The sequence below is a fragment of the Tachysurus fulvidraco genome, chromosome 11 (genome assembly GCF_022655615.1).
Source record: "Tachysurus fulvidraco isolate hzauxx_2018 chromosome 11, HZAU_PFXX_2.0, whole genome shotgun sequence".
Lineage (NCBI taxonomy): Eukaryota > Metazoa > Chordata > Actinopteri > Siluriformes > Bagridae > Tachysurus > Tachysurus fulvidraco.
Window position 1 is genome coordinate 22,034,699 of NC_062528.1, and position 13,824 is coordinate 22,048,522.

General features: G+C 44.5%; 1 protein-coding gene across 3 annotated transcripts in view; it reads left to right on the top strand.

Annotated features, from left to right (window-relative positions):
• tep1 (telomerase-associated protein 1) overlaps positions 1 to 13,824 on the top strand; it is a 49,482-nt gene that overhangs the window by 27,125 nt on the left and 8,533 nt on the right. For 2 of the 3 annotated variants that reach the window (XM_047820334.1, XM_047820335.1), the window contains exons 26-42: positions 1,557 to 1,736; positions 1,934 to 2,026; positions 2,441 to 2,573; positions 4,867 to 5,026; positions 6,445 to 6,578; positions 6,661 to 6,749; positions 6,835 to 6,949; positions 7,096 to 7,140; positions 8,229 to 8,436; positions 8,560 to 8,680; positions 8,803 to 8,927; positions 9,544 to 9,643; positions 9,731 to 9,886; positions 10,015 to 10,233; positions 10,322 to 10,378; positions 10,550 to 10,682; positions 11,612 to 11,842. In XM_047820334.1, coding sequence (XP_047676290.1) covers positions 1,557 to 1,736; positions 1,934 to 2,026; positions 2,441 to 2,573; positions 4,867 to 5,026; positions 6,445 to 6,578; positions 6,661 to 6,749; positions 6,835 to 6,949; positions 7,096 to 7,140; positions 8,229 to 8,436; positions 8,560 to 8,680; positions 8,803 to 8,927; positions 9,544 to 9,643; positions 9,731 to 9,886; positions 10,015 to 10,233; positions 10,322 to 10,378; positions 10,550 to 10,682; positions 11,612 to 11,842 — 2,299 coding nt within the window. The remainder of the gene's footprint in view (positions 1 to 1,556; positions 1,737 to 1,933; positions 2,027 to 2,440; positions 2,574 to 4,866; positions 5,027 to 6,444; positions 6,579 to 6,660; positions 6,750 to 6,834; positions 6,950 to 7,095; positions 7,141 to 8,228; positions 8,437 to 8,559; positions 8,681 to 8,802; positions 8,928 to 9,543; positions 9,644 to 9,730; positions 9,887 to 10,014; positions 10,234 to 10,321; positions 10,379 to 10,549; positions 10,683 to 11,611; positions 11,843 to 13,824) is intronic. The other variant, XM_047820336.1, reaches the window with a different exon arrangement.

Below are 13,824 nucleotides of genomic sequence, written 5' to 3' on the forward strand. Positions count from 1 at the left end.
GGATCGTGGCTGAATAACAAACAAACCCCAAGAAGGTGGTTCTCAGAGAGGGACAACTCACAGGCATCCCTGGGTTTGAGCATAAGGTTTAAGGAGCTTATATGGGCAAGCACTGCATCTCAATGCCCAACTGCCACGTCCAGTTGAGTCAGTCAGTGAGTAATCTGGATAATTGAGTACATGGATGCATTGGTTCTGTGCCAGTGCATCCAACATCAGTGGGCGGCGCACCTTAAAGGAAGGAGATCGTAAGGCAAACCGGGTTCTGTAGCTTTTTCCCACAGAACCCACCAGAACCCACTGGTACACAATTGGCAGAAGCTTCCACTATGCCAAGTTGTCTGAGAGAGGTGTAAGCCTCTATCAGTTCTCATCTTTCCTAGTGCCCTGAAACAGTGAGCTGGCAGAGGGTTACCTAGGAGGTGTTGACACATAAGGAGCAGGAGACTGGGTGTTCATGGCTGAACCCCAAAGCACCATAGGTGGCTGACATCCCTAGAAACCCTAACCCTCAGGAGTTAGGATTCCTTTCTGGCCCACCTGGCAGAGATGAAAGGGAACTTTCCTGGCATGTCCCAACTTTGGAAGATAGTGTCAGAGCGCAGGGTCACCCATGATACAGCACTCCAGAGCAGAGAGGGTTGAGGGCCTTACTCAGGGGTGAACGGAAGCAGCTTGCCAGTGTTCTGTCCATCTTGCCACAGAGACAATAGAATATCAAGAATACTTGTACCACAAAATCACGTAAAATTATATTAGGCCACGTTCACACTGCAAGTCTTAATGCTCAATTCGGATATTTTGCTGAGATCTGATGTTTTTGTTTGGCTGTTCACATCACCTTTTAAAATGTGGCCTATATCAGATACCAGTGTGAACTGTTTGCTGTTTCGAACTTACCCGCATGCGCAAACGAACAATAACAATGACGTCACACGCAGCACGCCATTGCGCTAAAAAGTTGCGAGGTTATGGAGGAAGTATTGTATCATCTGGTGCAAACATATAATGTAATGCTATAATGTGATGTATTCAATGCAAACAATATGAGCTGGTTCACGTAACCACTTTATATAACACTCTTAACACACACACGTTACCATCACGTTTGTGTCACGCATAATTGTGACGAATGTCGATGTAGTTTGATGTAAAAGTTGTTTACACTGCGGCCACATTGGAAAAAAATCAGATTTGGGTCTGATTCAGGAGTGTTCACACTACTCCTGAAGAAGTCTGACCTGGTCACTTGACCCATAAAATATGATTTGGGCCACTTTTACCTGCAGGGTGAACGTGGTCTTAGAGCAGTCTTTCTTTCAACAGCCTTTATTTTATCTTTCTTAAAGATAATAATATAATAAATGCAACTTTTCTTGATCCTGAGAGACTGAAGTGTAGACTTATAAGAAGCATAAACTCCTCTGTCTTAAAAACAGCTTTGTTAGGGACTCCTTCCTTAAATGTAAAATATGAAGCCTGCAGATATTTTAACGTTTTATAACATGTCCTAAAAATGTCCTAATTAATTGGCTTTTCTACTCTGGTCCTCTCAGGGTGTGTGCCTGGTCCTGAGTGTTACCACACATTCGTCTCTCTGCAACATCATCAGCAAAAATAAAAGCTGCACCATGTTCCCGCTGGGGCCTTTACTGCTGCCGGACCGGAGGGAGATCGTCGAGAAGGCACTGAGTGTGTACGGGAAGAAGCTGAGTGATTCTGCCTTCAATAATCAGGTCTCATATCAACATATTAACAAACCAGTATGAGATATTACCTTACAAAACTATAATGTGTGTGGAAAGCTGTATAAGTCAGATACTGATGTATGTATCCTGTTTATCTTCATGTGTTTATCCTGATCTGTTTATTCTTGTGTTTATTTTCATGTGTTTATCCTCATGTATTTATTCTCACATGTTTGGACCTGCAGCTCCAGACGCTGTTGATGAAGAAAGGATCAATGAGTCCGCTGTATCTCTGCTTGGCCTGTCAGGAACTCAGGAACTACGCCTCGTTCGAAAAGGTGGGGTTGGTGCTTGTGATTTAATAGAATTGTGCACTTTTCCACCACACACACACACACACACACTCAGCCCCACACATAGTCTGTGTGAATATTCTGATAGTAAATAGTATGACCCGTGTGTGGAAAAAGTGTGTGATACCCTACACGGACACACATTTTTATACACATCCATTTCATCCTGAATTTATAAATGAGAAGTTGTCTGATTTGTTGTGTGGCAGTTTTAAACTAGTATAATCGTGGAAACTAATGAAAGGACCGCCCACTAGCAATTGATGTAGTGGTTTGACTAATGATGATAATCATGGACTAAAATGAAAACTGCAGTCATACATTCTAGAATAACCTTGATGATTAAAAACATGTTAAAGTACAGTGTAAATCGGGTAACCCAGGGGTCCTGTTTTCCAGATGAAGGAGAAACTGCAGTGTCTCCCCGCATCTCTGAGTGAGCTCATTCAGTACGGACTGATAAGGCTGCAGACTCAGTACACAGGAACAGGACTCAGCTGGACCCTGGCTGCTCTAACCGTCAGCTCCACCGGTACGATTAAACGTCATCATCATCACTAATACATCATAAAAACAGTGGTTTAACTGGTTTTTGGAGCACTGTATAAATTTAACACATTTTTTCTACTTTCTTGAAATCGATTACTTTAATGTTAAAACAACATAATACACAAGAACAACAAAAAAGATATTTGTATTTCTTGATCCTACTTTTTATTAAGTTATGAAAGAACTGATGAATGAAGGCTTATTAATGTTTTGGAGCCACTAACTGGGAACAGGAGCACTGTACCTGCTTGTTTGGTGTGTGAGGACAGAAAAAAAATGTAAATGTTTTAGCTGGTGGACAAGGAGCTCAGAAAAAGCATCCAGGCCAGCCGAGAGACATAGTCCCTCCAGCGTGTCCTAGGTCTTCCCCGGGGCCTCCTCCCGGTTGGACATGCCCGGAACACCTCCCCAGGAAGGCGTCCAGGAGGCATCCGAAACAGATGCTCGAGCCACCTCAGCTGACTCCTCTCGATGTAGAGGATCAGCGGCTCTACTCTGAGCTCCTCCTGAGTGACCGAGCTCCTCACCCAATCTCTAAGGGAGCGCCCAGCCACCCTGCGGAGGAAACTCATTTCGGCCGCCTGTATCCGGGATCTTGTCCTTTCGGTCATGACCCAAAGCTCATGACCATGGGTGAGGGTAGGAACGTACATTGACTGGTAAATAGAGAGCTTCGCCTTGTGGCTCAGCTTTTCCTTCAACACAACAGACCGGTATATCGACCGTATCACTGCAGAAGATACACCGATCCGCCTGTCGATCTCCCGCTCCATCCTTCCCTCCCTCGTGAACAAGACCTCAAGATACTTAAACTCCTCCACTGGAGGCAGGAGCCTTCTACAAACCTGAAGGGGACAAGCCACCCTTTTCTGGCTGAGAACCATGGCCTCGGATTTGGAGGTGCTGATTCTCATCCCCGCCGCTTCACACTCAGCTGCAAACCGTCCCAGTGCACGCTGGAGGTCCTGATTCGAGCAAGCCAACAGGACAACATCATCTGCAAAATGCAGAGACGAATTCCTGTGGGCCCCAAACCGAACTCCCTCCGGCCCCCGACTGCACCTAGAAATCTTGTCCATATAAATAATGAACAGGACCGGTGACAAAGGGCAGCCCTGCCGGAGTCCAATATGCACCGGGAACAAGTCTGACTTACTGCCGTCAGTGCGAACCAAACTCCTGCTCCTGTCATATAGGGACCTGACAGCCCTTAGCCGGACCCCATACTCCCAGAGCACCCCCCACAGGTCACCACGAGGGACACAGTCGAATGCCTTCTCCAGATCCACAAAGCACATGTGGACTGGTTGGGCAAACTCCCATGAACCCTCCAGCAGCCTGGCGAGGGTATAGAGATGGTCCAGTGTTCCACGACCGGGACGAAACCCGCATTGTTCCTCCTGCATCCGAGGTTCGACTATCGGTCGAATTCTCCTCTCCAGTACTTTGGCGTAGTCTTTTCCGGGGAGGCTGAGGAGTGTGATCTCCCTGTAGTTGGAACAACACACCCTCCGGTCCCCCTTCTTAAACAGAGGGACCACCACCCCAGTCTGCCAGTCCAAAGGCACTGTCCCCAACCGCCATGCGATGTTGCAGAGGCGTGTCAACCAAGACAGCCCCACAACATCCAGAGACTTGAGGTACTCAGGGCGGATCTCATCCACCCCCTGTGCCTCGCCACTGAGGAGCTTCTCAACTACCTCGGTGACCTCAGCTTGGGGCATCGACGAGTCCACAACTGAGTCCTTGGCCTCTGCTTCCTCAGTGGAAGATGTCATTGGGGTTGAGGAGAACCTCGAAGTACTCCTTCCACCGTCCGAGAATGTCCCCAGTCGAAGTCAGCAGATTCCCCTCCCACTGTAAATAATGTGAGCAGGGCACTGCTTCCCCCTCCTGAGACGCCGGACGGTTTGCCAGAATTTCTTCGAGGCCGACCCTCTCGTTCACCGAGAAAAAGCATTGCATTCTATCTTTGCATGTATTTAATGACCGAGTTATGGAAGGACTGGAAATTGTGCTTGATTGATGCTTGCTTGGTGCTTGTTTGGTGCTTGTTTTGTTAGCATTAGACCTTCACATCAAACAAGCACAATTTCTTGTCTTTCCTAGAAGTTAGCCAGACGAAAGTTGAAATTCAGTGTAAGAAGTGTTCAGAAGCTTTTGAGAATGTTTGTACAACAGATACATAATTATTTTTGTAATTAATTGGTTGCTTGGTGACTAAACCTGTCTTCTATCTTCTTCTAACTTGTCTTCTGTTTCTCGTCCCTCCACAGGTCTGAAAGACCGGGATCTGCACTTCCTGTTGAACCTGTGTACTGATCTGAGCTCTACATGCAACTCACTGAACTGGCAGGAAGTGATCAAACTTGCCAGGAACCCAAAAACCAGAGTGCCCATGGCCAAGTTCTCCCAGCTGGCTCGAAGTCTGCAGAGGTAAACATCAAGCCATGACGTGGTTACAAGCAAGAAATAAACCTTTAATGGTTCTTTGTTGGGCTTTAAAACACGTTCACAATAGATTCTAGCAAATTAAAACTTTCTTATGGATCTAATTATCCAATGAATCCGTAAAGAAACCGTGAAGACTTTTTTATGTACTCTGGAGTCCAGACTTTATGTAAAACCACAAGAAGAAGTTTACTTCAAGAACCTGATTGACACATTTATTCAACCCAATACACCAAGTGTGGAAATGTCGGACACTTCACACACTTTTGCTGATGTAGTTGAAATGGGGTGGGGCTACCAGGCTATGACACTGGATAAGAAAACTATTTCAAGATGGCAACAATACACCGATGGATATGATATATTTCTTATACATTACTTATAAATTTTTAAAACTGCTGGGGTGGCATTGTGATAGCTGTATTTGATGCTATTTACCATTGACAGTGCGGCAGTTGTGGCCTAATGGGTAGAGAGTTTAACTCCCTATCCTAAGGTTAAATGGCTGCCCACTGCTCAGGGTGTGTGTGTGTGTGTGTGTGTGTGTGTGTGTGTGTGTGTGTGTGTGTGTGTGTGTGTGTGTGCAGAGAACGAATTCTGAGTATGGGTCACCGTACTTAGCCATATGTCACTTCACTCACTCACTCACTTCACTGGGAAACCTCTACTTCCTGTTAGTAATATCATGTTAGTGTTCCATTTGAGACGATGCAGCCCTTTTAACATTTACATTGAAGTGTGTATAACATCATTTGGGATGCAGCTAGACTGTCTCCCAATCGGAACCCTTTATTATTCGATATTCTTAAGAAAGTTAGAAACCCTCTTCAGTGGGCTTTTCTACAGGCTTAAGGTTCTTAAATGGTTCTTGGTCAGATTGGCTGGTTCTGTGAACATTCACAGGATGTTTCCATTGAGCAGAAGGTTCTTTGTAGTGGGGAAAGGGCACTGAAAGGTTCTTTGAGGAACAAAAAATAGTTATTCTAAAGTCTTAAAGACAAAAGTTCCAGGAAGAACCTTAAATGGGGTTTCCACAGTGATGCCATAGAAGAACCATTTTTGGTTTCCTGAAGAAACCAAATCAGTGAATGGTTCTTAATAGAACATATAGACAAAATAATCTTTTTCTACTGCAAGGATCATTTTGTGCCATGTAAAAGTTTGATGTATGTTAAAGTTTCTTCATAGAACCATCTACCCTGACCAAGAACCATCATGTTTAAGAGTTTAGGAGAGCAGTCTGTTTTCAGTGTTCTGTGGGATCACTGCGAAAACCCATTTTTGTTTCTTATCTGCTTCTGTGACCGAGTTCCAACTAAGTCAACAATAATTTGAACAGTGCATTAAAAAACATTTTTGTAGATCCCTTCATTTTAAAGATGTTGTATATTGTTCTGATGCAGTCTGATCGGATCGTCTTTGCGTGCGGAACCGGACCAGTCCTTCGTTCTGACTAATCCGGATGTGAAATCAGCATTCGAACGACTTTTCCTGTCTGATCCGGAGGACATAAGCAGAGCACACATGATTCGTGCAGGTACGACAAGAAAGTATTCACAAAGCACTTGATGATGAGAACAAAAATAAGAGCATAAAACACGTGTGCTGTTTTTCCATAGCTCACTTGTGGGTGCAGTCAGATCCTCATGGAAACGACACGTTCCTGCACTGTGACACAGACACACTCACACAGCTTCCTGCTCATCTGGTCAGTGGCTCTTCCTACTGACTTCCACACTTCAACTTTCCCATGATTACTGAAAATCTAACTGTGGTTTTATTTTCATCTCCAGTTGAAATGTGATCAGTGGGAACCAATGCACTTCCTGCTGTGCAGCTACTACTTCCTGTATGCTAATGTGCGTCATGGACTCCTGCGTAGTCTCATGGAGAATTACATCCTGTACGGTAAGGTTTGTAAACAATCTGAAAGAGTTTTTGTAAAGAGTTGTGTATCACTACTAATCTACTTAGCCCCTCCCCTTTATCTCTTGTTTCATACATATGCCCCCCCCCCCCCTTATGGATTACTTTCTCACTTTTTTTTTTATTAGAAAAGAGGATTGAAGTGGACAAGCCTTACTGTCCTGAGGCATCTGGTACGTTCATACATCTACGTCAACATTTCTAACCCTAAATTTATAATTTATCCAATCAGAGTTGTTGATTGACAATATGCAAATTAGAAGAAGTTTACAGCAGGGATTAGGAATGTACAGAGAGAAACAAGGTCAGATTACGAAGAGCCGGGATTCAGTGTTAATCCGGGGAAAGTAGGAGCAGTGTGAAACCTCTGACTGCATAAACCTAGAAGAAATATTTTCATGATTTAATACACTTGCATGAATGAAATGAAAAATGTGCGATAGAAACTTTTATCATCACCACATATACATTACAGAACAGTGGAATTCTTTTCCTTGCATACTTCAACTGAGGAGGTTGGGGTTGGAGCACAGGGGCAGCCATGTTACAGCACCCCTGGAGTAATTGAGGGTTAAGGGCTTTGTTTAATTGCCCAACAGTGGCAGTTTTAGTGCTGAGGCTTGAACCCCAATCTTCTGAACAACAAACCAGAGACTTAACCATATGAGCCACCACTGCAGCTATAAATCTGTATAACCTACTGTATAAACTGCATATAAACCTCATGTCCACTGCCCTGTGGTGGCACTTTTGATCTACAGATAAAAAACACAGTCAGAAATAGAGCTGGTGGTAAATGCAAAAAAGATAAAATGGTATTTATTTTGCTGCAGCAAAAAGCGTCTTCCATACAGTGTAGAGTTCCAAGTCTACACAGTGAAGAGGCAAAGTTTAGTGATTCAGCTTTCACTTTTATACCCTAGGTGTGTGCTTGTGTAGCCTGGTACTGTACGTGTGTGTGTGTGTGTGTGTGTGTGTGTGTGTGTGTGTGTGTGTGTGTGTGTGTGTGTGTGTGTGTGTGTGAGTTGGTGTGTGAGTTGGTATGTGTGTGTGCTTGTGTTTATGTGACATCTCAGTCACCTCAGTAAAGTCAGATCATATCAAGCACGTGCACCCACACTCACCTTAGTTCCCATCCTTTTAACACACAGGAACATCGGTATCCCATATTCTCTCTCTCTCTCTCTCTCTCTAGTCTGACACACACAATTTGCCATGAAAGCACATATAACACTCACGATATTTAAAATTTACACTACAGCCCTTTCTGACGAGCTTGTGGCTTGTCACTCATTCCTGAAGCACCACGCCCCCCTACTCTCCCATTGGCCAGCTCTGTTTGTACAGCAAGCTCTGAACGAACCCGAGGCTTCAGCTGCTCATGCCTGGGCTAAAATAGCTGTGGAGGAGGGAAACATCCACCCGGTCAGATGGATGAACACCTCCAGAGAATCCCGTCAGGAAGCTGGGTATGGATCCCCCTCAGCACGCTGCTGGGGTTTAGACATTCTTTAGTGTGTTACAGGGAACAGATACAGATGCCGGTCACTGCACTTTTGTCTTATTTGATGTGTTTGTGTGTAATTCTGCAGCGAGCTGGTTTCCACGTTTCAGCAGACTCCGTCCTGTGTGTCCCTGAGTCCTGCAGGAGTTCTTGTGGCAGTGGGGACAGAACAGGGTACTCTCCATCTCTACCACACACACACCAACCAGGTCACAGCTATGTCTCCTTCCTCTCCTCTTTCTCTTTTTGTTGTAGAAAAGGTAACACAGGTCTTTCTCTCAAAGTCATCAAATTCTTTTGAGTAACTCTTTTGCTTTTTTTTTTCCAACAGGAAGTGAAGTCATTGGTTAGTAACTGTGACGGGATCTCGGGCTGTGTGTTTCTGGATGAGTGTGTTCTGTGGACCACCTCGCACGACGGCCAGGCAGAGGCCTGGGACGTTAACGGTGGTTGCAGGTCAGTGTGCAGCGTGTTGGGAAAGAAATATATTCAGCAGTTTTGGACTGTCTGCATAAATAACTGTCTGAATATCTGTTGGAAATCTGAGCATCTGTTTGTTCACCTCAACATCTGTCTCTGTCTTCAGCATCTGTATGTCTTCCTGAGCATCTGTCTGACTTCAACATCTGTCTGACTTCATCAACATCTGTCTGACTTCCACAAAATGTTTATCTCTTTCTGAACATCTGTGTCCACCTGAACATCTGTATGTCTGTTTGGATATCTGTCTCTCTTAATCAACATCTGTCTGTCTTCCTCGGCATCTGTCTGTCTTCCCCAACATTTTTATCTCTTTTTGAATATCTGTCTGTGCACCTGAACATCTGTCTGTCTGTTTGGATATCTGTCTCTCTTGATCAACATCTGTCTGTCTTTATCAACATGTCTGTCTTTCTCAACATCTGTCTGTCTTTCTCAACATTTTTCTCTCATCCTGAAAATCTGTCTGTCCACCTGAACATATGTCTGTCTGGATTTTTGTTTGCTTCTCTGTCTGAATATCCGTCTGTCTGCCTGTCTTGTTGTTTAAAGATCTAAAAATAACAAATCAATGTGTTGAACGTCTCTGTAGGACGGCCCACCTGATGGCCCACTCTAACAGGATAACAGGATGTGATGTTAGCAAAGACAGGAAGCACTTCGCTACAGTGTCCTTAGACTTCACTCTGAAGGTCAGAATAATTCATAGTGAACACAGTTTGTCGTTCAACATAAACATTTTATTTACTGTGTGTGTGTGTGTGTGTGTGTGTGTGTAGGTGTGGTCTTCTCAGAAGGGGAAACAGGAGGCATCTCTGGAGAACCCCACCCCTCTGAACTGTGTAACCTTTGATCCTGAGGGGAGTCTGGTGGCAGTGGGTTGCTGGGACGGAGCAGTGCGAGTGTGGGACTGGATCAAACAAGAGAACTGCATGGTGAGGAGGAAACAGGAAGTGAACAGAGAATTATTGGTCTCAGAGTCCTAATTGTTTTTCTTATTCTTTCTGTGTATCTTTCTTTTTCTTCTTCTGTCTCTTTTTCCTCCTTCCCTCCTTCTCTTCAGACTCTGTCAGGTCATCAGTGTTCAGTGCGGAGTGTATCATTCTCTCCGTCCCCCTCTCTCTCACTCCTCTGTTCTGGGGCGTTGGATGGAGAGATGAGGTTGTGGTCGTTGCCCGGAGCGTCCTGTGTTTGGCGCTTTCTCGCTCACCGTGGCTCCACTGAGGCTCTTCGCTTTCTGAGTGATGGAGAGTCACTGCTCAGTGCCGGACATGATGGCATGGTGAGGACACACACACACATGTACAATTGTGTGACTGATTACTGATGTACAAAACTAAAGTGTGTGTGTGTGTTTGTGTGTGTTTCAGGTGCAGGTGTGGTCTGGAGGTCTCGGACGCTCGGTTTCAGTTTTGGGGGAGGAAAAGGTAGTGCTGAAAATACTGAGTTACCAGGAGCATGATGATCTGTCTTTCTGTGGTGGTGGTGGTGGTGGTGGTGGTGGTGATGAGAATGATGATAGCAATGATGAAGATAATTGTGACAACATTGATTAAGATAATAGTGACAATAATGATGAAGAACGTTCTTCATTAAAGAAGCTGTTGAAATCCTCGGGGTCCAGACCCGTTGCAATGTCTGAAGATGCAGCTCTCTGCGTAGCTGTGAACGGTCGCTACGCCGCTGTGGGTTACCATGGCAACGGGCTTAAACTTTACAACTTACAGTCAGGTACGATTTCTTTTCAACTATAAACAATCCTGGCTTTTCTACAAGTGTTTATTAAAACCTAAACACTTTGAAAATGCTGAAAAGATAAACTATAACCTTTGCACACTTAAAGCTGCGATGTTTTAGGACATTTCCCGGATAAATTTGAACTGATTTTAATCAATTCGATATTTAAGACATTGTTTCTGGATTTTGAGTTTGTCAAAATGTAGATGTTGATTAAAGGCGAGGTTCACGATGTTTGAGAAACGATTCAGAAAACTGAGTCGGGCTGACAAACAAAACAAATGTGTAGCCAATGAGCAGAAAGGGGTGTGTCTTGTCAATATGAGGCGGAGAGTGTTCAGTGCGCATGTGTGACATTAGCAGAAAGCGATTGAAACACTGACATGGCGGATACCTGCCGTTACCTCTGCCTCAGGTTCTAGGTGTCGAACGTCGTCTTCCACGTGAAACGGAGCTAAACCTTTCACGCTACAACACACAGTGCTACAAAAACACATTCGTGTTACCATAGTATTACTCATTGAGTTCATTTATTGATAAAAATACCCCCTCGGCCAGCTGCCCCAACAGGTTCCGCCATAATACTTGCCTGGGTTACTTATGTATGTGTGGGGCGGAGCTATCAAAACAGGGGTGACGCCCATTTGGGTTAGAGGTGTGTTTGTTTTGGTGATTTCAAATGTCAACATTGGCTTTCAAACATTGTGCACCGCACCTTTAATATTATGATAATATTTTAATTACATTTGATGAAATTTATTGTATTGAAGAAGCTGAATGTGTTTTTCCTTGCTATGTTATTTAGATTCACTGAAGGTTATGTGAAGAAATAGGATCTTTATTCATGTGTGTGTGTGTGTGTGTGTGTGTGTGTGTGTGTGTGTGTGTGTGTGTGTGTGTGTGCGTGTGTGTGTGTGTTGTAGGTGGCTGTGTGTGGTCCACTGAGGACCTGCGTGTGTCCATGCTGTGTTTGCTCTGGCTGCAGACCTCAGCAGATGCTCTCCTGCTCTCTGGAGGCTTAGATCAGCGCCTATGCCTGTGGAGGGAGCAGAGAAAACATGGCAGGTCTCTGACACTCGCAGGAGACTTTGGGGTCCAGAAGGGAGCTGTTCTTGCTCTGAGCCAGAACTCCACTTATGTAGCCTCCGCATCGGGTCGGTACCACACACGTCTGGGTTTTCGTAATAATAGCAGTACTGTCTAATTAAAATAGTGCATCGTCTCAATTTACACTCCATACACCAATGCAGTGTTAAATCCTGGATTCTGATTGGTCAGAAGGTCCTAATTAATTATCTAGAACAACACTCTGAGAGCAGCACAGGTTAATGTTAATGCGCTGTTACAAACCCTTTTTTTCACGTTAAACCATACATTTCAGTCAGGACCACTTGAGTCAAAATAAAGACAATTCTTTGAAATATTTAAATTTTTTATTTGCAAGCTTATGAAATTTACATTTGGCAGTATGGCTCTGTTCTGAATTCCCCATCCTTTTCATGAGCTCCATGAAAGCTAGTCAGGGAACAGCAGCAGCTTCGTGGGGGGACAATCTCCCATTACCTGGGAAAGCAAGCCAGATTACCCCCCCCCCCCCCATTTAGAACAGAGCCTGCATCAGTGACAACAGAGTGACACTGATTAAGTTAAACACACAGTTCCAAGGAGGAGCTAGGGGAGGAGGTGGATTGCAGCAATGCAGAGGAAACTGCCAAGCCGACAGACTGAAAAAAGCATTTAAATATGGTGCCCTGTTTGAAAGGGACCAATAGCGTGCTTAGGAATCAGATCAGCTGATGGGCGGGGTTAGAAAATTGACACCAGCTGATAGCTGAGCTTGACTATGTGGCCTGCCTGAACTGACGCTGAACGCTGTATTAAACGAAAGGAAAAGTCTTCATCATCCAAGACGCCCTAAATACACTACACTTAATAGAAACAAAAATACAAAGAGTGGCACCTGTCACTAACCTAGTGTCCTATACAGCAATTAATGGCTCAGTGTTGCACATGTATATCATGTGATGTCTGACCTGGTCTTCATCTCTTTCCCCGTTTAGTACTGTCATTTGATCAACCAGATAACAGACGACCAATAACAAGACCAAAATGAGCCACGAAACACTGACTCAAAGAACATGGACTTAAACTAACAAATTAATACAAGGATGGTAGAGGGCAAAAAAAATACCACACGAGTCAACCACCAAACAACCAAAAGCAGTGGTCCCCAACCTTTTTTTTTTGCCGCGGACCGGTCAATGTTTGATAATTTTACCGCGGCCCACTGGGGGTGGGGGGTGGCGGCTATACAATTAAATTAAAATGAAGAATTTTAATTTAATTGTATTTAAACAAGCCTTTTTAACTCACTAAAATGCTAAATCGATGAGAACCCTGAGCTTGTTTCTTTACAACGAGACGGTTCCATCTGGGGTAATAGGAGACAATGACACCCGAAGTGTGTCGCTTATGTCCAGTTTATAACGTTGTTTTGTTTTGGTTGCCGTCACTGCAGAAAAAATGGCGATAGGGATGTAAGAGCTGTGGTGACAATCTCAGGGTATTCCGCCATGACTTTAATCCAGAACACCGGCAGAGTTTCTAACTTTCTAACGACGTCTGTTTCGTGCTCATTTTTGCTAATTTGTGGGTTAAATTTGAGCAAACACAATATACACGTACACCAAGCACTGTTAAACATGACAAAGTACCGGTGAACAGAGAGAAGAGCGATACACACCTTCTCTCTCCACCAAAGCTACAACGCTCGCAGCCGCTCAGCTCCAGACGTCACCTAAACCCGGCCCGATATCATGATATTTTGCGTATGCGCGGTATTGGTGCAGCTTTAGGTGACGTCTCTCAGCTCCCGGGTTAACCTCTCTTCCATGGAAAGTTGCACAAACCCGAGAGAAATACACCACAGTAAATAAAATGGAAATAATTTAATGTTCCTTGGGTGGCCCGGTACCATTTGGGGACCACTGACCAAAAGAATGCAGCATGCCAGAGAACCCCTGCCTCCTGCGCCTTTTAATCACCAGTAGGGCGTCCTCATTGGTGAATCCGCGCATTGTCATCTCCACGCATCATGGTGATTGGCAGACACAAATTGACCTGTTAAAGCAAAAGT